The sequence below is a fragment of the Salminus brasiliensis genome, chromosome 4 (assembly GCF_030463535.1).
Source record: "Salminus brasiliensis chromosome 4, fSalBra1.hap2, whole genome shotgun sequence".
NCBI classification, from domain to species: domain Eukaryota; kingdom Metazoa; phylum Chordata; class Actinopteri; order Characiformes; family Bryconidae; genus Salminus; species Salminus brasiliensis.
The window spans coordinates 2,181,439-2,206,734 of NC_132881.1; the positions used below are offsets into that span (position 1 = coordinate 2,181,439).

At 43.6% G+C, this 25,296-nt stretch overlaps 4 protein-coding genes across 6 annotated transcripts in view; 1 reads left to right on the forward strand and 3 right to left on the reverse strand.

The window, feature by feature from the left end:
- trip11 (thyroid hormone receptor interactor 11) overlaps positions 1 to 3,003 on the reverse strand; it is a 28,017-nt gene extending 25,014 nt beyond the window's left edge. For all 3 annotated transcript variants that reach the window (XM_072677314.1, XM_072677315.1, XM_072677313.1), the window contains exon 1: positions 2,456 to 3,003. In XM_072677314.1, coding sequence (XP_072533415.1) covers positions 2,456 to 2,591 — 136 coding nt within the window. In that variant the 5' untranslated portion in view covers positions 2,592 to 3,003. The remainder of the gene's footprint in view (positions 1 to 2,455) is intronic.
- A 1,575-nt stretch (positions 3,004 to 4,578) lies between these two features.
- Positions 4,579 to 12,870, reverse strand: golga5 (golgin A5). Its single transcript, XM_072676749.1, has 13 exons — positions 12,725 to 12,870; positions 10,800 to 11,486; positions 10,154 to 10,354; positions 9,708 to 9,927; positions 9,416 to 9,539; positions 8,771 to 8,974; positions 8,316 to 8,489; positions 7,774 to 7,902; positions 7,276 to 7,374; positions 6,631 to 6,853; positions 6,249 to 6,354; positions 6,078 to 6,141; positions 4,579 to 5,171 (listed from the first exon to the last, which is right to left on the reverse strand). The coding sequence occupies exons 2-13, from the start codon at positions 11,476 to 11,478 to the stop codon at positions 5,085 to 5,087; spliced, it is 2,310 nt and encodes a 769-aa protein (XP_072532850.1). The 5' UTR covers positions 11,479 to 11,486; positions 12,725 to 12,870; the 3' UTR covers positions 4,579 to 5,084.
- Positions 12,871 to 14,107: 1,237 nt separating this feature from the next.
- rtf1 (RTF1 homolog, Paf1/RNA polymerase II complex component) lies at positions 14,108 to 21,756 on the reverse strand. The gene is made up of 18 exons (XM_072676750.1): positions 21,588 to 21,756; positions 19,845 to 19,955; positions 19,275 to 19,425; positions 18,965 to 19,169; positions 18,739 to 18,856; positions 18,356 to 18,467; positions 18,106 to 18,247; positions 17,556 to 17,733; positions 17,362 to 17,444; positions 17,181 to 17,268; positions 16,975 to 17,082; positions 16,789 to 16,866; positions 16,550 to 16,671; positions 16,364 to 16,421; positions 16,201 to 16,278; positions 15,971 to 16,072; positions 15,461 to 15,575; positions 14,108 to 15,307 (listed from the first exon to the last, which is right to left on the reverse strand). The coding sequence occupies exons 1-18, from the start codon at positions 21,669 to 21,671 to the stop codon at positions 15,201 to 15,203; spliced, it is 2,040 nt and encodes a 679-aa protein (XP_072532851.1). The 5' UTR covers positions 21,672 to 21,756; the 3' UTR covers positions 14,108 to 15,200.
- A 1,343-nt stretch (positions 21,757 to 23,099) lies between these two features.
- Positions 23,100 to 25,284, forward strand: ndufaf1 (NADH:ubiquinone oxidoreductase complex assembly factor 1). The gene is made up of 4 exons (XM_072676754.1): positions 23,100 to 23,967; positions 24,215 to 24,400; positions 24,901 to 24,975; positions 25,107 to 25,284. Exons 1-4 carry the CDS (start codon positions 23,461 to 23,463, stop codon positions 25,236 to 25,238), a joined length of 900 nt encoding a protein of 299 aa, XP_072532855.1. The 5' UTR covers positions 23,100 to 23,460; the 3' UTR covers positions 25,239 to 25,284.
- The last annotated feature ends 12 nt before the right edge of the window (positions 25,285 to 25,296 follow it).

Below are 25,296 nucleotides of genomic sequence, written 5' to 3' on the forward strand. Positions count from 1 at the left end.
GTCAAGGGTATAAAAGTAGATGTAGAGCGTATAAAAATAGATGTAGAGTGTGTATAAGTAGCTATGTAGAGTGTATAAAAGTAGATGTAGAGTGTGTAAAAGTAGCTATGTAGAGTGTATAAAAGTAGATGTAGAGTATAAAAGTAGATGTAGAGCGTATAAATGTAGATGTCGAGTGTGTAAAAGTAGCTATGTAGAGGGTATAAAAGTAGATGTAGTGTGTATAAAAGTAGCTGTAGAGCGTATAAAAGTAGCTGTAGAGCGTATAAAAGTAGCTGTAGAGCGTATAAAAGTAGATGTCAAGGGTATAAAAGTAGATGTCAAGGGTATAAAAGTAGCTGTAGAGCGTATAAAAGTAGATGTCAAGGGTATAAAAGTAGCTGTAGAGCGTATAAAAGTAGCTGTAGAGCGTATAAAAGTAGCTGTAGAGCGTATAAAAGTAGCTGTAGAGCGTATAAAAGTAGCTGTAGAGCGTATAAAAGTAGATGTCAAGGGTATAAAAGTAGATGTCAAGGGTATAAATGTAGATGTCGAGTGTGTAAAAGTAGCTATGTAGAGGGTATAAAAGTAGCTGTAGAGCGTATAAAAGTAGCTGTAGAGCGTATAAAAGTAGCTGTAGAGCGTATAAAAGTAGCTGTAGAGCGTATAAAAGTAGCTGTAGAGTGTATAAAAGTAGCTGTAGAGCGTATAAAAGTAGATGTCAAGGGTATAAAAGTAGATGTCAAGGGTATAAAAGTAGCTGTAGAGCGTATAAAAGTAGATGTCAAGGGTATAAAAGTAGATGTAGAGCGTATAAAAGTAGCTGTAGAGCGTATAAAAGTAGCTGTAGAGCGTATAAAAGTAGCTGTAGAGCGTATAAAAGTAGATGTCAAGGGTATAAAAGTAGATGTCAAGGGTATAAAAGTAGCTGTAGAGTGTATAAAAGTAGCTGTAGAGTGTATAAAAGTAGCTGTAGAGTGTATAAAAGTAGCTGTAGAGCGTATAAAAGTAGCTGTAGAGCGTATAAAAGTAGATGTCAAGGGTATAAAAGTAGATGTCAAGGGTATAAAAGTAGCTGTAGAGCGTATAAAAGTAGATGTCAAGGGTATAAAAGTAGCTATGTAGAGGGTATAAAAGTAGCTGTAGAGCGTATAAAAGTAGCTGTAGAGCGTATAAAAGTAGCTGTAGAGCGTATAAAAGTAGCTGTAGAGCGTATAAAAGTAGCTGTAGAGCGTATAAAAGTAGCTGTAGAGTGTATAAAAGTAGCTGTAGAGCGTATAAAAGTAGCACAGAGGATCTAAAAGTAAATGTAGAGCGTATACAGTTAGATTTAGGGCATATAGCTTTAAACTATTGATTGAACGGTTGGAAAGAAGGGTCTCTATCACTGAAGCGTGTGGAGGCCCTGAAACAGAGACATGAGTCATAGTCTGTCCGCTGTTCTGCTCCGCTGGAAGCTGCTGGTCAAAGTTCTCCATCCATGCCGGGTGCAGGATGTCCACCAGCACCAACAGCGCTACACATACGGTGGGTTAGGCAGAGCTGATCTGAATTCCCGGACTGCACAGAACACGGCCTGCTACACGAGCGCACACAGGGATGAGGGCGACTTTTAGCCCCTCTGCCCCCCTCGTTTTGGGGTCATGACTTAATCTCTTGGGACAGATTTCTCCAGGCTTTGAACGCTCTGCGATTCTAAAAGAGTAACTTGAAAGTGTCTGAGAACACACCAAATTTATCTCAAGATAATTCATTAGAGCAAAAACAAACCCATTTAAACAACACAACTGTAATAATATACTTTTTACAACAATAATAAAAAACTATTATATTAAACTAAATGTTAGTTATTGTTGCAGATGTTTGTCTGTCCGTCTGTGGGACCGTCTGTGGGTCTGCCTATAGGTCCGTCTGTGGGTCTGCCTGTACGTCCGCCTGTGGGACTGTCTGTGGGACCATCTGTGGGTCTGCCTATAGGTCCGTCTGTGGGTCTGCCTGTACGTCCGCCTGTGGGACTGTCTGTGGGACCGTCTGTGGGTCTGCCTATAGGTCTGTCTGTGGGTCTGCCTATAGGTCCGTCTGTGGGACCGTCTGTGGGTCTGCCTATAGGTCCGTCTGTGGGTCTGCCTATAGGTCCGTCTGTGGGTCTGCCTATAGGTCCGTCTGTGGGTCTGCCTATAGGTCCGTCTGTGGGACTGTCTGTACGTCCGCCTGTGGGACTGTCTGTGGGACCATCTGTGGGTCTGCCTGTGGGACCATCTGTGGGTCTGCCTATAGGTCCGTCTGTGGGACTGTCTGTACGTCCGCCTGTGGGACTGTCTGTGGGTCTGTCTGTGGGTCTGCCTATAGGTCCGTCTGTGGGTCTGCCTATAGGTCCGTCTGTGGGTCTGTCTGTGGGTCTGTCTGTGGGTCTGTCTGTGGGTCTGTCTGTGGGACTGTCTGTGGGACTGTCTGTGGGACTGTCTGTGGGACTCACCCCCGACCTCCTCGGTTCCCTCCAGCAGGATGTCTTTGGTGAAGGTGGAGATCTGACCGGTGAAGGAGGACAAGCTCCCCCCGACCTGACCGAGGGACTGTCCGAGTCCGGAGCCCAAACCCCCCAACCAGGACATGACACACACTCACAGTGTCGCGCGCTCTCTCAAACACTCTCTCTCTCTCACACACACACACTCACACACACACACACACACACACACACACACACACACACACACACACACACTCAAATACCGGCTCACCGGTCGTTAAAGTCCTGCCCCTCCACACACACACACACACACATGCGAGCCGCAGGTCTCCTCAGCAGCTGCTGCGGATGAACGAAGGAGCCGCTTCCGAGCCGAGACCCGGACCCGCACATACAGCCTTTCAGCGGCCGGTGCAGGTCTCAAACGCGTCGGTCAGAGGTTACAGCACCCTCCTAACGCCCGCAGGAACAAAGACAGTGTCCAACAAAGCGTCCAAACGGGTCAGAACCGCCTTTGTTTTGGTCCTCCTGCTCCACTCCTGCCAGCTCGACCGCGGCCATCACCGGACTGCTGCGTCACAGGGGGACGTGGACGTGAGCAAAGGATTATGGGAGTCCGGCGGATCAGAGACCCAAGCTAGTTTGCAGAGACCGAGATCTGCCACTCGCTGCTGAGAGGAGCTCGTTTTCTAACACTTTAGAGTAACACTGTCCTAATTAAGACTATATAATATATATATATATGATCATTAACCAAGGATTATTAGTAAACATTTAGTTAACATAGTAAACAGCTGTAATACAAATACAAAAGAGATCAGGAACCACAGCCATCTGAAGTCTGATGAAGCTCACTGTTGTCCTTTTTACCCGTGCGTTATTATTATTAACAGCTTCATAATAATTTAAAGGTGTTTATGACCTAATTATTAACCTTACACACATTATAATATATTATAAAGGATTTTTCTATTTTAATATAAAAAAAAACTTGACGACGAGGAGGGAGGGAGAGAGAGGAAGATTAATAGTGAGTGATTACCAATAGCAAAAATACCTAAATAAACAGAAACGGGCAGGTGGGCTGTGTGTGTTTGACACATTTATAAATTAAAATTTCTATTTATTAATTTATTAAAAGATGAGCTACAGGCGTACAGTGGCTACGTTTGCAAACGATTATTGCAATACCGTTTAGGAACACGAGGGGGCGACTGCGCTGCAGCACAATTTCACACCTTTACACTTTTAAATGAAGAAAACAAACAAATAAACAAACAAATAAATAAATAATAATCAAAAGTATTATTATTATTATTATTATTACCAAATATCATTGTTTATACAACAACATTCTAAAAACGATGCACACTACTTACTACTTATTTTTTCTAGTATTGAATATTCTTTTTCTTTCTTTTTTTTTCTCACAATAATCTGTATAATGTATAATATGTGTATTTGTATCTGCCACATTGCACAACTGTATGTTAGCAGCTGTTGTTTATGCCTTATTGTCAAACGCTAGATTTCAAATCTTTCTAAATTAACATTTTCCTCATATTTAGTGTCATGGCTTTAGTCACAAGCTCTGAGACTTCCTAGCAAAGACAGACTCAAATCCCGATTTCGGCTCAAATGCAGAATGTAATATTTATTATTATTATTATTATTATTAATATTTGAATGGTTAAGGATTCGAGCTGGTTGAAGGACTGCTATAGACACTATCGCCCTCCAGTGGTCACAGTCCGCCAACGCTCGTAGGATAGTTGCACAGAAGCACAGGCGATTGACTGTTTATTGCTTTAGTTTCTCAACAAAATACAGTAATTCATCATTAATGTCTAAACATGTATTAAATGCACTAATGCTCGTTTTACAGGCAGGACTCTCGACGCCTGTTAGACGTGAACACTGCAGCTGCTCACTGTCCGCCTGATCCCGTTCACTTCCATTGTTTTCCGTGTTTCTGGCGCCCTCTCGCGTCCCCGTAAGGTATTACAGTACACTCTCGTAAACGTGGCCACTGTAAAGACTGCAGAGGCTGTTTTATATCCACTGAGCATCAACTCAAAACGAGCAGCTTCAGGATTCTCTCCGATTTACAAAAACAGAAGACTCCTGGGTTGTCACTGTGCTAATGTTTATTAAAAGAAACCAGAAGAGGTAAGAAAAGCAATGGATCTGTAACAAAAATAGCCGACCTTGATTAAAACCGAGTGAAACCACTTGCCAGACGATAGTCTTTGTTAAATAAAACCCAAACCTCTGTCCTTAAACCCCTTTAAATAAAACCCAAGGCAATCTGTCTGTATGTCTCAGCTGAGACAGTGCTTCAATACCATCCCCATTCCATACATCCCACAGATTACAATGAAGGCAGACAGAGAAGGAGGAACACATGAAACACAACTGAAGAGGAGAGAGAGATGATGATGATGATGATGATGATGCTGCTGCTGCTGCTGTCCCACTGAACACCGCTGCAAATGGTCAGTACCAGTTCAGACAGATTGCACATATGTATGAGCCATCGTCCAGCTGCTGACAGCTTATAGTATAGATCTATAGATTTCTTCTGTACATGTAGATCATCTCATACATATTTAATATACATTAAATTCATAATCTTCTATCTGCCGTCAGGATGGGATGCTTGCGGGTGCATCTCTGGTGTGTACGTCAAGAGCACGATCATAACCCAGAGGTGCAGTAGTGCCTAGAGAAAGAGAAAGAGAAAGAGAGAGACATTAAGCCATGTGGGAGACTGGGGTTCGATTCCCTGTCTGGGTGACTAAGCTGCGCTTAGTATTGGGCAAGACTCCTAACATTACACTGGTTACACTGGCCTGCCTCTGTAATAAGAGTAACCTCGCAGGTCGCTCTGGATAAGATGAAGTAAATGTAATAAATGATTATAAGCCCCCTGACCAAAAAAAATAAATAAATAAATAAATAAAAATAAAAAAGGGGGAGTGATCTTGTGTGTTTAATTAACGTAGTAGTAACTTCAGGCTCCTGCAGATGGCGCTGTATGAGGATGATGGGTGATCATGAATCGTAAATATGGAACGTTTAATATTTAGCACTCAAAGCCACTCACCACTGGCACGGTCATCTGCCATGTTTACATCCACTTTGTGAGAAACTCCCACCTGCTTCTTAAAGTGGGGGGGTGTTTCATTCAGGGCAGACGGTGCAGTGTGCGGACAGTTATTATCTGCGGGGTCTCTCATCGGTTAGGATCATTTTAATAATCCTGTAATGTGGGCGAGGCATTCACTTGCACATTAATCAAATGCCCTCATGCACAGATTTGCACATGTGTGTATTTACTGTACGTACTGTACTGCACCCTGTCTCCTGTTTTGTGTATTACTGTACCACATTTACCTGTTCCTGAACCGGACATTTAACCAACAGTGTTTGATTGTCATGTACAACCCTGTATTGAACTGAACACTGTATCAGAATTTCATGATGAATGGACCAATAAAAATGCTCCAAAATTAATTGGAGTAAAATCTTTTTACATTGACTTCCGATGAAAGTTAAGAAGGATTTTCCTCCTCCTGTAAATCTGCTGTTTTGGAGATAATGGGACCCTGCTTGGAGGTTCACTCACCATATAAACGATTACAAAGACTCTGGCCGCTGGATAACGTCTGAGAAAGATCCCTAGCCGGATGCTGGGTGGAGAAGACAAAAAAATAATGAAATTATTTATGAACTCAATGTTAGTGTGAGTGATGAGTCAATGCCATGAATCTGACACAGGACCGGTTACACAGCTCACCTGAAGCGATCTATGGTGCTGGCAGCTTTGCGCACTTTCCCGTATACCCCTGACGTGGAGCCGTCCTGGTCACTGAACAGAACCGGAGTGTTCCTCTGTCTCGCGCCTGTTTACAGCACAACACAGTGCTTTACAGCACAACTACAGTACTTCTCTACAAGGACTCGACAAGATGTGTCAGTTGCAATGGGTACAACTTAAAAGTAGCTGAATGCATTCGTTAGAAGGGGTGTCCACAAACATTTGGACATATAGTGTAATAAAGTAGCACTGTTATTTTTAACACTGTAGTTTTTGACTGAGTGTGATTGTGTATAACTGCCATGAATACACAAATATGTCAGGCGTCCACATCTATACAGAACTGTACAGTCATGCCGACCTGGTCCCTCCACCGCTGCCATGTTGATGTGTGGGCCACTGCTCTGGCCGCCCTGGACGCTCTTGAGCTGCTGCTCCAGCCGTTCCAGCTGGAAGATGAGCGAGCTCTTCTCGGTGCCCAGAGCCTCCAGCATCGTCTGCTTCTGGATCAGCGTCTCCGTCAGCTGGTGCAGGCGCCCCTCCAGCTCCGCCTGGCTGCTGCTGCTCAGGGCTTTATTGGTCAGCTGGAGAGATACAGAGAGAAAAAATGATAAGAAAAGGGTGGATAAATAAGTTTCCATCAAAATACAGAAATTAGGTAAATGCTCAAAAGTGAAGGTCACTCTAATTGTGCTTCTGCTGTTTCTAATTTGATAATTTGAATAAACTGGGATATACTGTAACTAAAGGGTGTAAAAAAATAGATATCAAAGTATTGTGATATTATATTTTGCAATACTGTATTGGTTCTCAAAAATACAGGATCACAACAATGTTGTGTTGGCATGTTTTGATCATGACAACTTTCCTAAGTTTTAAAAAAAATGTTTTTATTATATATATATTTAATTATGTAATCCAATGAATCGTAACTTCTGTATCACCAGGTTTTTGCAACATTAGCACCAGATCCTTTTAGTCCTCCAAGTTGTAAGCTGAAAGTCACCTGGTTCCTGAGTTTCTGGATCTCGTCCTCTCTGTCCTTGATGCGACTCTGCAGCGAGCTTTTAGTACGATGCTGCTCCTCCTCCACGTACTGCAGCTCCTGTGACGCACACACCGATTTTACATCATAACAAAAAACCCAAACTTCTCCATCCTCCCGTCCATCTACAACAGTGGTCCTCAAACTTTGAGCCCCTCTCTACTGGTCCTTACCTTCATGTAATGTCATGGTTGTGCGACAGTACAGAAATCTTATATATACTTAAATGGGTGTTTTAAGATAACTGTTGTTAGTGACCAGTGGCCACATTTTTAAATGAAATGAACAGAAATGAGACAGAATGTCTGCACCCCCTCTTTGTGCCCCCCAAGGAGCCACAGCCCAGTTTCAGTTCTATTTCAGCTTTATTTCTCTGAAACACACACACACCCACCCACATATATATATATATACACACACACACACACACACACACACACACACACACACACACAATACCTGTTTGCAGCGTTCCAGCTCTGCCTCCACCTCTTGCTTGGCTCTGCTCTGTTGTGCCTGTTGCTCCAGCAGCTCCTGCTGCTGCTCCCTCCAGCTCTCAGCCTCCACCACAGCCTGGCCCTCCAGCTCCTGCAGCAGAGAGCGTACCGGGTCAATGCACAAAGCCACGAAACACAGCAGAATTATTGCATTATTACCTAATTATGACCCAATTACTATTCCTTGATTAATAAAATTCCAAAATTAGGCTGTGTAATGATCACCTTCACACTGATGCATCTCAACATGCAACAAGACAAGGCATGCAACCGATACTGATGCACATGTAAATATGCATCCATATGCATTTTGCATCCTGCACTGGAATAAACAGCACCTCTGTAAAATAACAGAGACACAGTGCCTCTGTAAATAACAGTTTCTAGTCTAACTGAAATGAATTCCCCACCTCAGATACTGCGTCCATTATATTCAGCAGATCCCCCTGGATCTGTTCTCTGCACCGGGTTTTTGTGGTCATGCGAGTTTGAAATTACATGCACCTGTATCTCTGAACGAAGGGTCTGGATCTGGGCCTGCAGTTTCTGGATCTCCTCTCTCTGGAGCTCCTTCTCGTGCCGTAACTCCTCCAGTTCCACTCCTGCAGCTCCTGCTCCTCCATCCAGCACATCCAAACCGGAGCTCTCCTTCAGACTGCTGATGAGCTTCTCCTTAGACTAGAAACACAGTTCCAGTGTAAGGGTATACAATTGATACCCAGTAGAAATGTTTAAAATTGCTCCACCACCACATGGGCTACAAACTGTAGCTGGAAACTTAAAAAGTGCACCTAAATGATTTTAGGCGTTTCTAATAAAATGGCCAGCACGCCTAAATAGGCAGTAGGCGTGCCCAATTCAGTGTAGCCAGGTACATTTCAGCATTTTCAATAACACAGGATTAGGATACCGCCTGTGTTCATGCAGAAGTATTGGTAGAGGGCAGAGGGAGCGGAGACCTGTAGGATGCGAGATGCTTTGTTTTTGTAGTCTTGCAGCTCCTGTCTGGCGTAGTCTGCAGCAGACCGGGCACTTTTGGCCTGCTGCTGGAGCTCCTCCGCTCTCTGCTTCTCCTCCGCCACTCTGCGCTCCGTAGTAGTCAGTGACTCTGCCAACGTATGCCGCTCCGCCTCCGTCTTCGCCAGCCGTGCTGCAAACTCACTCTGGCAAAAAGAACGCAAACTGGGACTGAGACTGGAGTATTGAGTGCTCATGGGAAAATTGCAAAAAGAAATGTGTGATGTCATGAATAAACGGTGTATTTACTCTTGTCGCTGAATGCAATCAAATCAAACAAATGCTCCAAAATCTAGTACAAAGCTTTCTTCCCTGGACAGTAGAGACAGTTACTCCAACAAACGCAGGAAAAACTATTTTTAATGAACCTTTTTTTTTTTTAACAAATTGTCCTCTCTTGGACTCCGGCTGCTGATGGTAAGCAGAATGACCCGGGATTCGAATGAACGATCCCAGGATCATAGCGGCAGCGCCTTTGCACACGGAACCACTCGGAACCTCACCCATGTTATTTCCTAATGAACTATTCTATATGCCTCTAGATGTTTCCTCATCTCTAAGTACTTCTGTTTGTTCAGTGTACCTACCTGCATCTGTCTGTAGCCGTCCTGCTCTCTCTTGAGGGCAGCCTCAGCCTCTCGGACACGATCCTGCAGCGTCTGCAGAGCCTGAGAGTGTAGACTGTTCCCCTCGCTGTGATCCTGCAGGATTCTAACAGCCACAAACAGCAGGACAGATAAAGAGTGAGATCTACCAAGAATACCAGGCTAAAACAGTAAGAAGCACCTGAATACGTTTAAGACTAAATAAACCATTATGGAAAAATGTCAAATAAAATGGCAATGAAACTCTGCAGTGAAAGAAGCGTTAGGACCTTACCTGCTCCTTTCGTTCTGGGCCTCCTCCAGAGCACAGCTTCGGGCCTTCAGTAACTGATCTGCTTCATCCAGTCGCACCTTCAGGACGGCCAACTGAGCGTCCTTAGCCGACAGGGCTTCTGTGAGATCGTCGACCTGCGACCGTAGCTCCCTGACGGCGCGATCGGTGCGAGACTGCTCCGTGTTCCATTTATCCGTACGAGCTCGGGCCTGGTTCAGCTCTGCAGAGGCGAGAGTGCAGGTAAACGCTGGTGCAGAATTGGATCGGGACTGCATGGACTGATCTTAGATAGATGTTAATCTATCTCAGAGATCCTTGATAATTATGAGCCCTGGTGTCTAACTTGCATTTAACTCCAGCTCCAGACAGGAATTCTGGAGTACTGGAGGGGTAAACTGGAGGGGTAAACTGCTACTTCAACTAGAATGACCGTACAGCTCTCTCACCCTCCTGCGTGTCTTTTGCTCTCTGGACGAGGGAGGCCATCTCTTGGTTCAGAGAGGACACTTCGCTGCGCAGGAGCTGGTTCTCCAGGCGCAAGTTGGACAGCACCTGCCCGACCTGCTCCTCGGGGGCTGCAGAGTCCACCACGGCTGGGGGGTCCAGGGGAGCAGCAAGCCCAGAGTCAGAGCTCTCTGGAGTATCACCTGTAGGGGAGGGGGTACTGCATGACAAACATGACACACTAGGTCCACAGAATCTAGTGTCACCCCCTGATTACAACCACTCACTGCCTACTCACTAACATGGGTGGGGCTAAAAACAGTGCCAGTCAAAAGTTGAGTGGGTGCTGATCTTCTTAAAAACACTGGATCCAAAAATATGGTTAAACTAGCATTAGATCTATTGTTCTTAAGATGATGATGATGATGATGATGATGATGATCAGCACACAGTCAACCAGGTGTGACCATAAATCAAGATCAAATAACTGAACAAAGCCTATTTGATAGTCATCCCAAAGCCATTTTTATCTTCCTCTGCACCCATCTCTGACACAGGAAGGTCTGGAGGCCCCTAAAACAGATCCATATTCACAGCCAGGCATAAGCTATAGTCTTGGACTAAACTGAGGGTTAATCATGGTGGTACCTTGACTGAAGTCTCGAGCGGAGCCATCCTCTGTCTTGGCGCTGTGCGTGCTGGCGCTGAGTGAGCTGAGGCTGGAGTTTCGGGACAGGCCACACGTGGAGGGTGGTGTGGCAGGGGCAGAGGGGACCCTCTGGGGAGCTGCAGTGACCGAGCCAGCCGTTACCTGTCCCTGAGCCAGACCTTCTGCCATGCCCATCTCACTGGGCGGCGTATCCCTCCTGGTCTCCCTCCTATCGCTCTGAGGCGGATCCGAGCTGTTCAGGAAGTCAAACAGAAGGTCATCGTCCACTTCGGGCTTCTTGGGCCGGACGAAGTTGGAGGAGGCTCTAACAGAGGTGCTGCTACTGCTGGAAGGGGCAGAGCCCAGCTGAGTCGAGCTGTACACGTTGGAAGTGCCGGCGAGTGCGGTGGCTTTGGATTTCTTGATGTTCCCGGCTGCTGCAGCAATAAAGCCAGGTGTCTCCTGGGTGGAGGATGGAGCAGTGTACGCATGCTGAGGCTCGTAAGAATCCCTATAGGCTGCTGAACTCTGCTGAGAAGAGTCGACAGAGTCCGAAGGGCCGTAGGACGTCAGGGAGGACCTCTGGGTCGAATGTTTGGTCAGAGCGGTGGCTGCTCCCTGGTCCACTTTGTTCAAGAAGTCCTCGGCTCGGCCGGCCAGATCAGCCAACCAAGACATCCTGAAATCTGAGAAGACATGGATTCATGATTATCTGTCAAAGCAAGCAAGAGGTTCCCCCCACCCCAAATAACCCACCCTAAATAACCGACCCTTTTGTAACCCCTAGCATTAGTAGTGCTTCAGATACTAGGAGGGTAAGCACTTCACACACGTCTTGGCGATGCCACCAGACACACTTGGAGGAAAGCGCTGGGTCCCCAGCTCTGCCGTACCAATGTTGCTTAAGTCTGATGAGGGAAGAGAGCGCCATCTACCCACCTGGAGAGAGCATGGCCTTCATGGCCTGAAATCTGACCCACTTTTTTTTTCCAGATGTTACAAAAAAACAACAACACATTTACATATTTCCACCCATCCAGCCAATAGCAGTGTAGCCCCATCCATTACTGCTGAGTGTTTCAGCCTAGCTGGATTGTCTGATTTCTGAATAAGGCAAAAAATACAGTGCAGCCAATCATCAACTGATCAATTTTACACATATAATGTCTCCTAAAGACCAACCAATGGTTAGCCAGTGGTCAGGTAAAATTCAGCATATATTTAGCCCATGCTCAAAACAATTAATATAACAATAACAATAAAAAATAATTGAAGGACTTTACCTTCTTGCTTAAACCTTTTTTTTTAAAAGACCAAGTTAACCAAGACGATCATTAGCGACCATTATCTAATTACATAATAAAAGTCTCATGAGATACTAATATCCATATATTTAATAGCTACAACTACTGGACATTAGATCTATCTGACATGCTAACCTAAGATAAGCAAGGGTGTTTATCCCTTGTTTATTAAACGTCTACACCTATTTAATAACGATAAGCTTAATTCTATAGGCGCACCCAAGCCAGTCTAATCACTAAGGGTTAAGGGACTATGTCCTGCCACAGCAGGATTTTTGTAATCAATAACAATCAATAAACCAAAAATCAATTTAGCTGCTAACTCGTCTAATTTTATGGGAGCTGTAGCACCTCGTCTGAGAATAATGTCTTAGTCTAGTTTGGTTTTTAGAGACGGCAAACCCAGGTTCAGAAGGTGGAAAGGCTCCGATCCAGGTTCAGAAGGTGGAAATCCGCGCCAGGATTTTGTTCCAACTGTCAGGCCGGCTCTGACAGTTGGAACAAAATCCTGGCGCGGATTTCCACCTTCTGAACCTGGATCGGCTACCGGAGCTTGCTTTAGCTCTGTTTAGCCTAGCTTCGCTCTGAATTTAAATATAACAAAAATATGTTTTAAATACCTGAAGCGTTTCAGTTGTATTGAAGACCGCAAGAGAAACTTTTCGAAAGCATTTTCTGTAGTAAAACGGGATCCAGTTCCCTCCCGCTGTTAGCCCCGGAACACGGCCAGCGTTAATGTTGTCATTCCTCTCCTATCAGCATCAGCTGAATCCGGCTCTACGTGGCCCGGAGACTCGTTAAAGGGCCGGAGCTCAGTGTGTGTTTACCGGGCAGGCAGAGAGCTGCTGCCCCCTACTGCTACCCAGCCAGCTCCAGCTCACTCAGACGAGAATTATGCCATATATATATATATATATATATATATATATAAAATATAATTATTATTATAATAATTTTGAGCTACACCTAAGCCGGCCGTGATATCCAACAGGGGACAGAAAATATTATCCTGTCCTGTCAACATTGGTATTTTCTGATGTTGAATTTCTATATAAAATATTTTTTATAAAATCAAGTTTTTAATTAAATAATTATTTAAATTTGGTAGCCAATTAACCCATACATACATAGCTCCCCCTGCAACTAGCAATGATCCCGACACTAGGGACATAAGGATGCGGAAGCCAGCCACCAGTGCGGCATCACAGGGCACCGTCCCGCTCTGAGGAAAGCGCAAAAGCAGAAGGTCCCCAGCTGCACCACACCAGCTAACAGAGGCCTGTGTCAGTCAACGTCATTTAAGAATGATAAGGGGGGAGAGAGCGCCATCTACCCGCCTGTACAGAGAGGATAGCCAGTTGTGCTCTCTCTGATTCAGGCCTCTGATGGCAAAGCGGCCTGGCTCGAGTATCAGTGCCTTTTTGCCTTGACATTTTGTACTTATTAATGCCAAATTCAACATTCTCACATTTATAAACATACTACAAAAAACTGGCTTGGATGCATAGGTATGTATTTTGTTTAATTGAGCCATTATCATTAAAATTAGAAGTAGTACAGAACTGTTGATTAATATTTTATTTGTTATATATTATATTAAATTATATTGTTTTATTCTATTTTATTCACACAAAATATAATATATGATATGATAAAATAATGTAATGTTGACCTTTCACAACACGAAAAATATTTTGAAAGACATGTTATTTTTAATGTTGTGCTTTGGGTTTTAACCAAAGGACAGGTACCCTTTTTAAGTGTTGGTTTGTCTTCATGGTTCTTCCTCCTCTCCTGTGGGAGGATTTCCTGACCCCCTCAACCTTACAACCCTGATTTTGTAAAGCGGCTGAGACAAGGCCCACTGTAATAAGAGCCGAAGGAATACATTCCTAATATTCAAAAATTCACCCTAGCTGTTGACAAAAGTTCTTAATTTTAGTGAGAAAGACCTCGATTACCTTCTTTTAGAAGGTGTTGTTAGAACATACCAGCTGACAACGTACGAAACAGTGCTTTCTTTATTTTGCCACACTCATCCCAAATGGCCAAATCTTATTTACAAGGCATGCCACATCAATACAAGAACCGACGAAAAGACATCATTAATAACCAATGATCAATAGTCAATAACACATCATCATCTCTGGGGTGGGGGGGTGAGGGGACAAGGGAGATACTGAGAAAATAAAAATCAGAACCAAAAAGATTAACAGCTCTCCACATTTCCCACTGAAAAAGAGGTGAACAGAGGTATTCGATCCGCTTGTTTCTTATTTGTTATAAAAAAAAAAAAAAAAGGAGCAGGTTTCGTGTCCGTTAGAGGAGTGTAATGTCATTATTCGTCTCGTTCTTCAGATGTTCCTCAAATGTTCAGATTGCACAGAAACTGAGACTCAAGTTTCCACAGATGGCTTTAAAAAAAAAAAAAAGCTTGTGAGGGAAAATGCACTCATAAAAATTCCTCCAAATGTCCATAGTTTAATGAGATAGTGTCCTTCTTTATCACGATCATTCACACGCTCTGATTGCTCCAAAGGCTGGTCAGATATAAAATGCGATCATCTATGAAGACTAGGATGAAAACATGGACATTTCATTACTCGAAAAACAGAAAAAAAAAACAAAAGGCAAGACTAAAGAGAGGAAAGACAATTGTCGGGTTCGATTCTCAGTAAATAGACCAGTGGACAATTTCCTCCCTTAAAAAAAGTGAGTCTATAAAGAAGACAAGAAAAAAATAAACACTCAAAACAGTCATATTTCATGAAACTGTCATGTTTTCTCTGACTTTCACAATGCTTGCGCACATAACTGCACAAGTATACATCTTGGACCATACACTCCCTTTCATACACACGCACACACACACACAAACGCATTCACACAAAGGTATACATGTATACAAGCTCGCACACATTCCAACCACATTCTTCTTTTCTCACACACACAGGTAAGGTGGGATGGGGATGAGGGTGGGGGTGTATAGCTTCGGCCTCAGTCTCAGTTCCCAGTGCAGTTTGCTAACACATGCAGGAGGAGATGGAGCAGGGGTAGCGAAAGGAGGATGGGAGGGGGGCGGGAGCGGGGAGGAGGTCAGATGAGGCCTCGTCTCTTTTTGTAGTCCTCCAGGTTGAGCGACCGGCGGGGGGCACCATCCTTTACCGGCAGAGAGTTGGAGCTGACGGACAGAGACTTCGCCTCTGAAAGACAGAAACAGCAGAACCCGCACTAGTCAGGTACAGCAGAGCTCACTGCAAACTGGACACGTCCTTAAAACTAGCATGTACTTCCCAGTCACCCTAAGCCTTCTGAACTATGAGGAGAAAAGACCTTCGCGATGCGCAGACACTTACCAGCGTTGGGAACTTGAAGGTCGATTTTGACGTCAAAGTCGTGAACTTTAAACAGATCTTCGGAGAGGTCGCTGTTAGGCTTTGAAGGATCTTTGTCTTTTGGGTTGCTCTGTCCCTGCATTTAACACACAAATCACACATTAGGGTGGCACTATTTTGTGCATTGGTTTTAAGTGGGTCACACAAGTGAAGTGCAACCCCTATAAAACACCAGCACTGGATAGTTAGCTGGGCAGACACAGCTAAACAAGCTCTCCTGTTGGTGGGGTAATGAGACTATCAAGGTTTTTCACTTAACCCGTCAGTGGATTTAAAGTTATGATTAATGGCTGATCAGGGAAATGGTTTTACTTTAGTGTGAACTGAAAGGGCTAAACTGCTGTAAGCTGAAGAGGCCAATATATGTAAAATGCTTTTAATGAATTTAAACAATTTGCAAAGTTCAGCTTCAGCTTCTGTCTATCCTTGTCTGCGCACATAAGCATTTTTGGATGTGTCTCTGCGACAGACCTGTTTGTTGCCCTGCTGAGAGTTGTCTGGTCCACCAGAACCTGAACCGTATTTCTGATTAAGATGGGCGAGGATAGCAGCATGAACTGAAGGATCTCTGGCCTGTGAGGGGGGGAGAAAAAAAGGAAACGATTAACAAACAAAGAAACTGTGTATTCCTAATACGTCCTGTAGGTTTTTAAAAAGTAAAAAAACATGGGACAGCAGAAGACAAAAAGATAAAATCTTACATTGGACACCATAGTTGGTTTGCACTGTCTTCTTGTGAAAGGGTCCATCTGCTGGTTCTTAGAGTTCTGACCCTCAGCCTAGGAAAAGGATGGCACTGTTAAACTCAGAGTTTCCATTACAGAGAAAATGTAAACACTCAGACAGGACTGAGCATGTACGTACCACCAGAGCCTTCTCAGACTCCACAATGTTCCAGCTGCGGTTCCTCTGGTTGATGTAACTGGGAGCAGAAGCAGGAGAAAAGAAAGTGAATGGTTGAAGAAGATACACAGAGAGGAAAAATGACCAAAACACAGATTTAACTACTCGGATGCAGACACTGAGGTGAATGTACATATATCTTCTCACCTGATAGCAGAGATGTTTTTAGTTCTCTGCCTATCTAGCGCTTCAGCCCTCTCCTCAAGTTCATTCAGCTGATCCTGCAGCATTTTCGCCTTCTCACCATCCCCGTTATCCTCAGCCATCGCCTGAAGGAACACACAGGTTTAAGACACACAAAACACACAATATGTGATTCTACATAGCTGCTTTAGAAAAGTGCATGCTCTCCACACGTATAAGCTAAAAGAAAAGAAAAACCTCACCTTTTCTTTGAGGAGCTGCGTCTTCTTCATGGCATAGTTTGGAGGTGCCTTTCGGAATCGGTCCTTCTCTTTTACAATCTATTAATGAAGCACAACAAAAATGTGCTTTTAGGGTTGGTAAAAAATGTTTTGATGAATACAAACAAGTGTTTCCAATAAAGAAGCATAAACTGGAATGAGACTCACGTCCTCAATGTCTTTGTCGTTAAATTTATAGTTGAGGGCCTCTTTGATAGACTGCTCTTTTTTGGTGATCTCATCAAGAGTAGGAATCTGCATTCCAGCAAGAATCATCTGCAGAGCATCAATTTCCATAGTTAACAGAGAACTTTAGCCGCACAGCGAGTGCAGAACAGAGAAATGGCACATTTCAATTTACAGGTCACACTCACCGCATCTTTCCATTTCATGAACTCATTTTCTGTGAATTCCTGATTGGACACAAACTCCAGCCGGAAGACCCGAGTGTCGTTTCCATGCCTTGGGAGGAAGAGTTTAAACACACACTGTTAGAATGCAGGTGAAAGGAAAATAAGTCCAATGCAAGTAAGCTCTAAACGAGTGGCAGCCTACCGTAACTGTAGGCCCTTGTTTGTTCTAGTGGTTCCCAGCTGGTAGACTTTCGCCGTTTCAACCACATCAACGATTTCAGCAACCTGGTGGGAAATAAATGAACAAAACATTGATTAACCATACGTACCATCAAGGTTACGATGCATAAAAGTATCTAAAATGCATAATCAATTTAAATGAGATTCCTCACATACCCGGTAGACGGGTTTACTGCTACAGTTGCCGATGCCAATCCGTACAAAACAGCCAGTGACTGTTTTGGCAAAGAAGGGCATGTGACACCAGCGCTCCAGCTTGTGCCGCGAGAGACGAACGCGGTTTAGCTCCTCCGGCAATGATACTGGCTGAGACTTAGGGGGCGCTTCCTCTTTCCTATGAAAATATGAAATTTCATTCAATATTTTTATATTATTTGACATCATTGATTACTCAGTTTTCCTAATGATCAATGTTATGCTTGCAAAGGGCTTAATCTGGTATGATATACATGACTAGTTAGTTCTGTACGAAGCTATATACAAGTCTTTCCTTTGTAATACACTGTAAATGCCAATACTAATGCACTTAAGTATAAAATATATGATTTCTATATTAGTCATTAGATTTCTTTTAGACGCCTACAATAAAAAAACAGTAATCAGGCATGCTGGAAGTCTCTAAGCACTCCTAAGATCAATAAACCCCATTTCTAAACAATACTGAAAACAAAGCCCCTGTGGGATCAGTCAGGGCGATTATACTCACTCCTCCTCTTCGTCGAAGGACGATGATCTTGAACTGCGGTCACTCTTTACTGAGGACTTATCGTCATCTTCCTCTTCCTCCTCTTCATCATCAGAGTACACCTCGCTAGTCTTCAGTGGCTGCCGCTTGGCCAGGAGCTCAGCTGTAAAGATGAAGATAGAGTTCAGCAGTTAGAAAGGTTTAGACAGGATTCCTTTAAAAATACACACAGCAATAAGCCCATGTTTCGAACCCTCATCCCAAGCCACACCTGTTCTGTTCTTCTTCTTTTCACGCTCTGCTTTCAGCTCCTCCATGGCCTGGCTTTTCTTGTCTAGCTTCTCATCTCTCTTAGACCGTCTCTCTTTATTATGAGACATCACCTACACAGAATGACAGAAAGCAGAGACAGTAAAAAAAGGTGTAAGAGACTGAAGGAGATTTCTGAACTTTATTAAATGTGAACAAGAACTTTGACAGGAAGGGGTCATTCAACCAAAAACACAATGTGTTGTGTCTGAAATCTTTGCCAATCCTTCATTGCATCACCATTTGTGGTGAGAAAACTCTACTGAGCGATGCGAGAGTCACGCCGTCTTCAGGAATTAGCGTAAAACACTGATTATTAGTGCTGGACAGCGTAGTTCTACTCACCACCTGAGTGTCTGTGACCTGAGACTGCTTTTTCTTCTCCTGCTCTTCCTCCTGCTTCTTTTTCTTCTCTTCCTTTTCCTTCTTTTTCGCAGTCTTCAGTTTCTGCTTGATTTCAAACCTGATGGACGGAGAGGGAAGAACACAATGTGAATAATTCTTTTATAAGTAATATTTAATTAAACATACTGGTGTCTCTCAAAGTCCAACAAACAGTCCTTCTCCTCACCTCCGTTTGAGCACCTCTCTCTTCTCAATACGGTTGAAGAGCTCCTGCTCTCTCTCTTTCTCAGTCATCTGTTCCAAGCGTGCCCGGTCCTCCTCGTCTCCCATGAGATCGTCTCCGTACCCGTCCCGGAACACTTCATCCTCCGAAGAGGAGTCTGAATCAGAGCTGGAGGAAGAGCTGTTGCTCTCGGAGTCCGACACCTCACCTGCGCGATTGAGTAAAAATTAGCTTTGCGAAACATGACTGTCTTTGCACTTTTTGCATTCTGAGTTAAAACTGGTACAAGCCTCTCTCTCTCTCTCTCTCTTACCCTCCTCTGGTGCTGAACTCTCAGCTGAGCTGTCTCCATCTGAGCTGCCTGATGAAGCTGCCTTGTTCACCCTCTTCTTTGTAGCATTCTTCTTTTCTGCTCCCTTACCGGGCTTTACCTTCTTCTTAGCTTTGGTGCCTCCAACAGTCCACTAATATGCAACACAAAGGCCATCGATTCATTAGAGCTGCAGGATGAACTGTATTTTATATATGAGCATTTTAGTGCAATATTAGTGAAGTATGCTGACATGCTGACAACTATTACTCCTGGCAAAAACAATGTAAGCATAACTTTCTTATGTCTGCACAAACCCGTTCTATTTGTGTGTACACTGTGGTGTAGAGCTATAACTGCAATCATTACTTTAGCCATTATCAAACAGCCACAATTACTCTGTGGGAAATGCATAGCCGTTCCCTCACGAGTGAGAGTGTCACAGCTGGATTCTGCATCACATCCATAATGTTATTTGCTCTAAAACTGTTAGACTGTGCAAAAATTACATTTCTAATTAATTCAAATATGAGTGACGTATTTTACAATGGAAAAGGATTTAAGGCTCAGTACCTCATCGCCACTGTCGGAGGTCTCAGAGTCTGTAGATGCTGTTGGTTTACTGACAGGCTCCTCCTGTTCCTCTGAGTCCACCCTCTTTCTTTTCGCTAGGGTCAGGAGTTCCTAGAGGAAGGCAGCAGGACAAAATTAAGCTCGCTGCTCTTTTTTTCAACAAATAAAAAAGGTCACAAATTTGAACACTTTAATTCCAAATAAAGCCATTTACTACACATAAGGCACTAGGTCTTATTTATCAACTCGGCCACAGATGCTGGCCTGTATGATCTCCATAGCAAAGTACACACAAGCTTAGGGCTACTACGCCCAACCCAACGTGTCATTATCTCAACCTCTGGAGTGATGGTGCTTCATCTGGAACAAGTTGGAGTGACAGAACTAATCACCCAAAATCAGCACCTGACCTCACTAATGCCCTCAAGCTGAACGCAATCAAATCTTCACAGCAATCTAGTGTAGAGCCGTCCCTGAAGAGCAGAGGCAGTTCCTGCTGCAAACAGGGACAAACTCCCTAATAATGCATCTTACGGTTAAATTCTAGATCTAAGCAGCTGCATATATGCATGTATGTATGGTGTTGATGAAGGGGTGGTGTGATCATAGCCTGGAGGCCAATCCACTCCTGGTTTATTAGATAGACTTTGGTTAATCCATGAGTGCTTATGGCAGTGACTGTGGCTCTGCTCCATCTCGCCTGCCAGGTTAAAATTAGCTCACAACAAAAACACAGCGCTCAGAGCGCAGGAGAAAGGGCTTCCCTGGTAAAGAAGACATTTCTGACCCAGCATGTATTCCCAAAATGATCAATATGGAGATGGAGCACTGAATGTGTGTGTAAAACACACTCCTGTCTATTAGTGTGGGAGAGCCTGACAGTTAAAGAAGGCCTTTCTGGCTCCTTAAAATGATCGAATTAGGGTTTGCAAATGGGCAGAACGACATTGTGGGGCTTGATTGCAACTTATTATTATTTATTCCAATAAAGCCACATACAGGCATCCTGAAGGTGTGTAAAATGCTCGGATATCACATGCAATAAGCAAAAATAGATATGGGCTTGTTAAATAAAGCATGTCTGACTCAATGTGCATCCTTAAAATGATCAACTGAGGGATTTTATATGAACTGAATGGACGTATCTAGCTAGTTAAACCTCAGGGACTATGCAGCTAGAGATTGATTACAACCCCAAACACAGAGAACCTGAATTCGTGCAAAACGCACTGGGCATCACCTGCACATGGACAGAATGGACAGAATGGACCTACTTTAGCTTACTGCAGCCAAATAAAGTCGCAGATGCCCGGTGGGGCTTGAGCATAACCTACTACATACAGAAACTCCAAATATAAGGAGCTTAAACGCAGTGAAATAAGCCCAAACACTAATATCGACCACTATTAGATCAGCCTGCTTTCCACGTTGGTGTTTACAGCCTCTACAGCGCTACGCTACAGCGCTAACGTTAGCTAGCTAGCTCCCATCCAGCCAGTCCTCGCATTAAGACTCTAAATTAGGGTCTGTCTTCTTACTAAGGCAGAGAACAGTCGAGAAGACAGCAGAAAGGAACATTTAGACCGGCAGCAATGCTGTTCTGGTGTAAACCTTTCGCAGGCCCGGGGTTTTAGCTCCCAGCTAACTAGCTTAGCTTCGGCTAGCTGTTAGCGCGGCTCTCTCGGACTTTCTACAGGAGCTGTAAAAAAACCGCGCTCCTAAACATTCGTCCGTCGTTCTTACCTGATCCAAATTGTCGTCGCTGGCACTGTCCTCCGAGTCGGAGTCGATGACCACCCGACCTTTCCGCTTCTTCACGTTCACCATGGTGAGTTAGCTCGCTCTCCTCTGCTGCGTTTGTTTGTCTGACACGAACCAGCCGCGACTCCGCGAGTCCTCCGAACGCACGGGGGCGCGCACGCGTCGAAGCGTCTGTGACGCAGCTGCATCGAAACGGTGCGTCAGAGTCGCGCTTGCGTCAAAACATAACACACAGGTTTAAGCATAAACACACCATCATATTTACACACATATATACATGAACATAAAACATATGCATGCAAAACATAAAAAACAGAACATTGACATGGTATAATTATACACCATGAGGACAAAAGTATTGGGACATCTGTTCATTAAAAGGAGTGTTAAAAGGAGTGTATCCTGGTTCTGTAACTGTAGTAACTGTCTCTACTGTCCAAGGAAGAAAACTTTCTGCTAGATTTTGAAGGAGCACTGCTGTGCGAATTTAATTGCATTCAGTATTCAACTTCAACTTAAAGCATGCCCACATGCCCAGTGCACAAGTATTTGGACACAGCAGCGTGAATAAAGCACCATACATGCTTTAAGACCTTTAATAGCTTTTTGTTTTAAATATATTGTTATGTCAATATATTTAAATAGGCATTTTGCATGAGAATTCATACTTATGAATATAGCATATTCATTTAAAAAGATTTTTATGTTTTCTTTTATCTTTTATTATTTCCACATTAAAAGCACGGAGGTTTTACCAGTATTTTATTGTCACATACTGACAATACCAAAATGAAGAAATTTCTAGATAGTTGTAGTTACAGAATAAACAATGTTGTAATTTTTCAGGATAATTTAAACATAACGATGCTGTTATTTTTAAATCATATTGAATTTTAGCAGGGTACACTTTCTGTTTTAAGTTTATATGAAACTTAGGAATTAGACAGAACGTTTTCCACTGAATTGAAAGAACATGAGGTAGTGTAACAATATAATTTTAGCACAAAACAGTTCGTATGGATCTGTCACTGATATGACACTAAACTGTGTGATTAACTACTTTACCTATAGGAGAATATATTGCTGTAAGAACCTGAGCAGTATAGCAACATACTTTTGAAGATCTTCAGAATTATTTATTTTTTATTTCAGTCCCCTTTAAGACAGGACTCTTCTCCAGTTGTTAACTCACATTAAGACAGATATTTTTGCATTACACGTTTTCTACATGTTTATGCTACTAAATTAGAGCTGTCCGGCTTACAGTGTGAGAAAATACAGTCAGTGTACCAAGGTACAACTGCTACAGACAGTTCAAATGAGTCACTGTTTGTTTTTTGTTTTTTTTGTTATTTACCTATTTGGGGCCTAATGATCAGAATCTCATAATGATTAATGAGAAATGTGTGAGAAATAATTAGATGTATGTGTTTGAACTTTATCCGCAAGGTCGGAACGTGAGCAGCGTCCGCTTGTTTCCGTACGGACTATTTATGATGGAGAGCGCGATGGCAGCTTAGTGGAGAGACCTGGTGGTCTTAAACGAACTAAATACGTTTACTAAATTGATCGGTTGTAAGCTTTTTTATTATTATTATTATTATTATTATTATTCCGTTAATAATACTGTGCACTATTGTGTTTTTTTGTAGTCGTTTAATTACATTTGTTACCGTCCCACTGTTGACCCATTTGACCCTAATTTAGGAAACCCTTCATTCATTCATTTTCCTCATAATAATAATAATATTAATATTAATAATAACAACAAGGATTCAGACATTACGCTCCCGATCAGCTCCCGGGGCTGAAGGATTCGGACTGTTTTTGGGTTATCAGATAAACCTCGTATGTCATGGCCATGTCCAGGGCGATTCTCCAGGCTCCTACAGGAGTGTGTGTCCTCTTCAGGAGACAGCTGCTCCAGCCCGGACACTGTTCAGTCGTCTTGAGCACCAGGACCGTATACCAAAAATACAGGAGACCGGGTCAGGCTCCGGACAAACGGCGGCCCTGGGAGAGATTCCAGTTCGACTACGACAAAGGCAAGGAGTCCGTAAAAACACAGCTTCAGCTGCTGAAGGATTATTTCACGGCCCGGTGGATAGGGCCCGAGGGTCGGCCCCTGCGCGAGCACCTTTTTGAGCAGACCTCGGTGCAGTGGGTGTTCCGGGGGCCAAAGTCTCTGGATGAATGGTTGGTGACCTCAGACAAAGAGATAGGGGGCCGGAGTGAAGCGTACCTGAAGCTGGGGAAGAATAACACCACCTGTCTGGTGTACGGGACTCTGTGCTCGGTCCCACCTCGGGATGGGCAGACCCGTTACAGTGGGTACTGCACCCTGCGCTCCAAACAGATCCTGGTCAGTGGTTGGATGCATTTGTTTTTCTGTCACAGAAAGAGAGCTCCATGATACTTGAAGTGATTTTCCTGATGTCTGTGTCTAAGTCTATGAGTGCAGTGATGTGGTACAGCACAGAGACTCTCTAATAGTCAAGAGACGGAGTTTACAGTGTTTAGTGAACCTGTGGTGTGAATGGAAAGGATTGGTAAAGATTGGTAAAGATTGGTGCTGTACCTTTTGAATCTGTGTTTTCTTGCCCTACCAGGGTTTATTCAACAAGAAGAAGCACTTTGATTGGTCCCACTTCAACTCGCTCCACCTTCGAGTCCGTGGAGATGGGAGGCCCTGGATGATTAGCCTTGCACCAGATACCTACTTCTCCCACAACGCCGACGACCTCTACTGTTACTTCCTGTACACCCGAGGAGGGCCATACTGGCAGGATGTCAAGGTTTGTGCTGCAGAAGCGTCTGCAGTGGTCAGAAATGTGTCCCCTCTTTAACAACCCCTCAAAAGGCCGGGTCTAAATGTCTAGTACACACTTAATAAAGAGTCTGCTAGTTTGCATTGCAGTCTTTGCAGTTAACGGACACCCAAACTAGCATTTTGTGGTGATGGGAGGAGAGGTGGGCCATTCTGTCCACCCATAGAGCACAGTTATGCTCTCCTCCGACTTCCCTCCACCTTGGACCTGCCATCTCCTTATGTAATGGGCCAAGTTGTAGTAGCATTAAATTAAGACAACTTCTTACCTTAGAGAGAGCCAATAAGTCAAGATATTTGGCATAAATAAATCTGAAATAAATCCAAAAATAGTCAGTATGTCCAGATTTAAGCATGTGAAATTTTGAAAGGGAGCCAAGGGAAAATTAGTGCGACTAATTACTGTGCGAAATGGACTTCTCTAGTGCATGTTTATTCATCATACTGCTTTTTTCGTGTGTGTTACAGATCCCATTTTCTAAGTTCTTCTTTTCAAGCCGAGGCAGAATACAGGATGGGCAGTATCCTCTCTGGTTGGACAAGGTCAGGTTAATTACATACTTCTGCTTGAGGCCACAGTAGATAAGATCAGTCATTTTGAAAATGTTGCACATTGTAAATGAAGTCATGGAAGTAGCCATTGTAAAATGGACAAATTTTGGGCTTGCTTTCAGATCAACACTATTGGCTTCTCGCTGGCAGACGCTGCAGATGGTCCTTTTCAGTTGGAGATTGACTTCATTGCTGTGTGTAATGACCGCAGTCACACTGAGGAGTTTGCATATGAAATGTATTTGACGAACTGAAAGTGGCAGCGGGTCCATGTCCAATAAACACAATTTATTGAATCTAGTGCAATACATA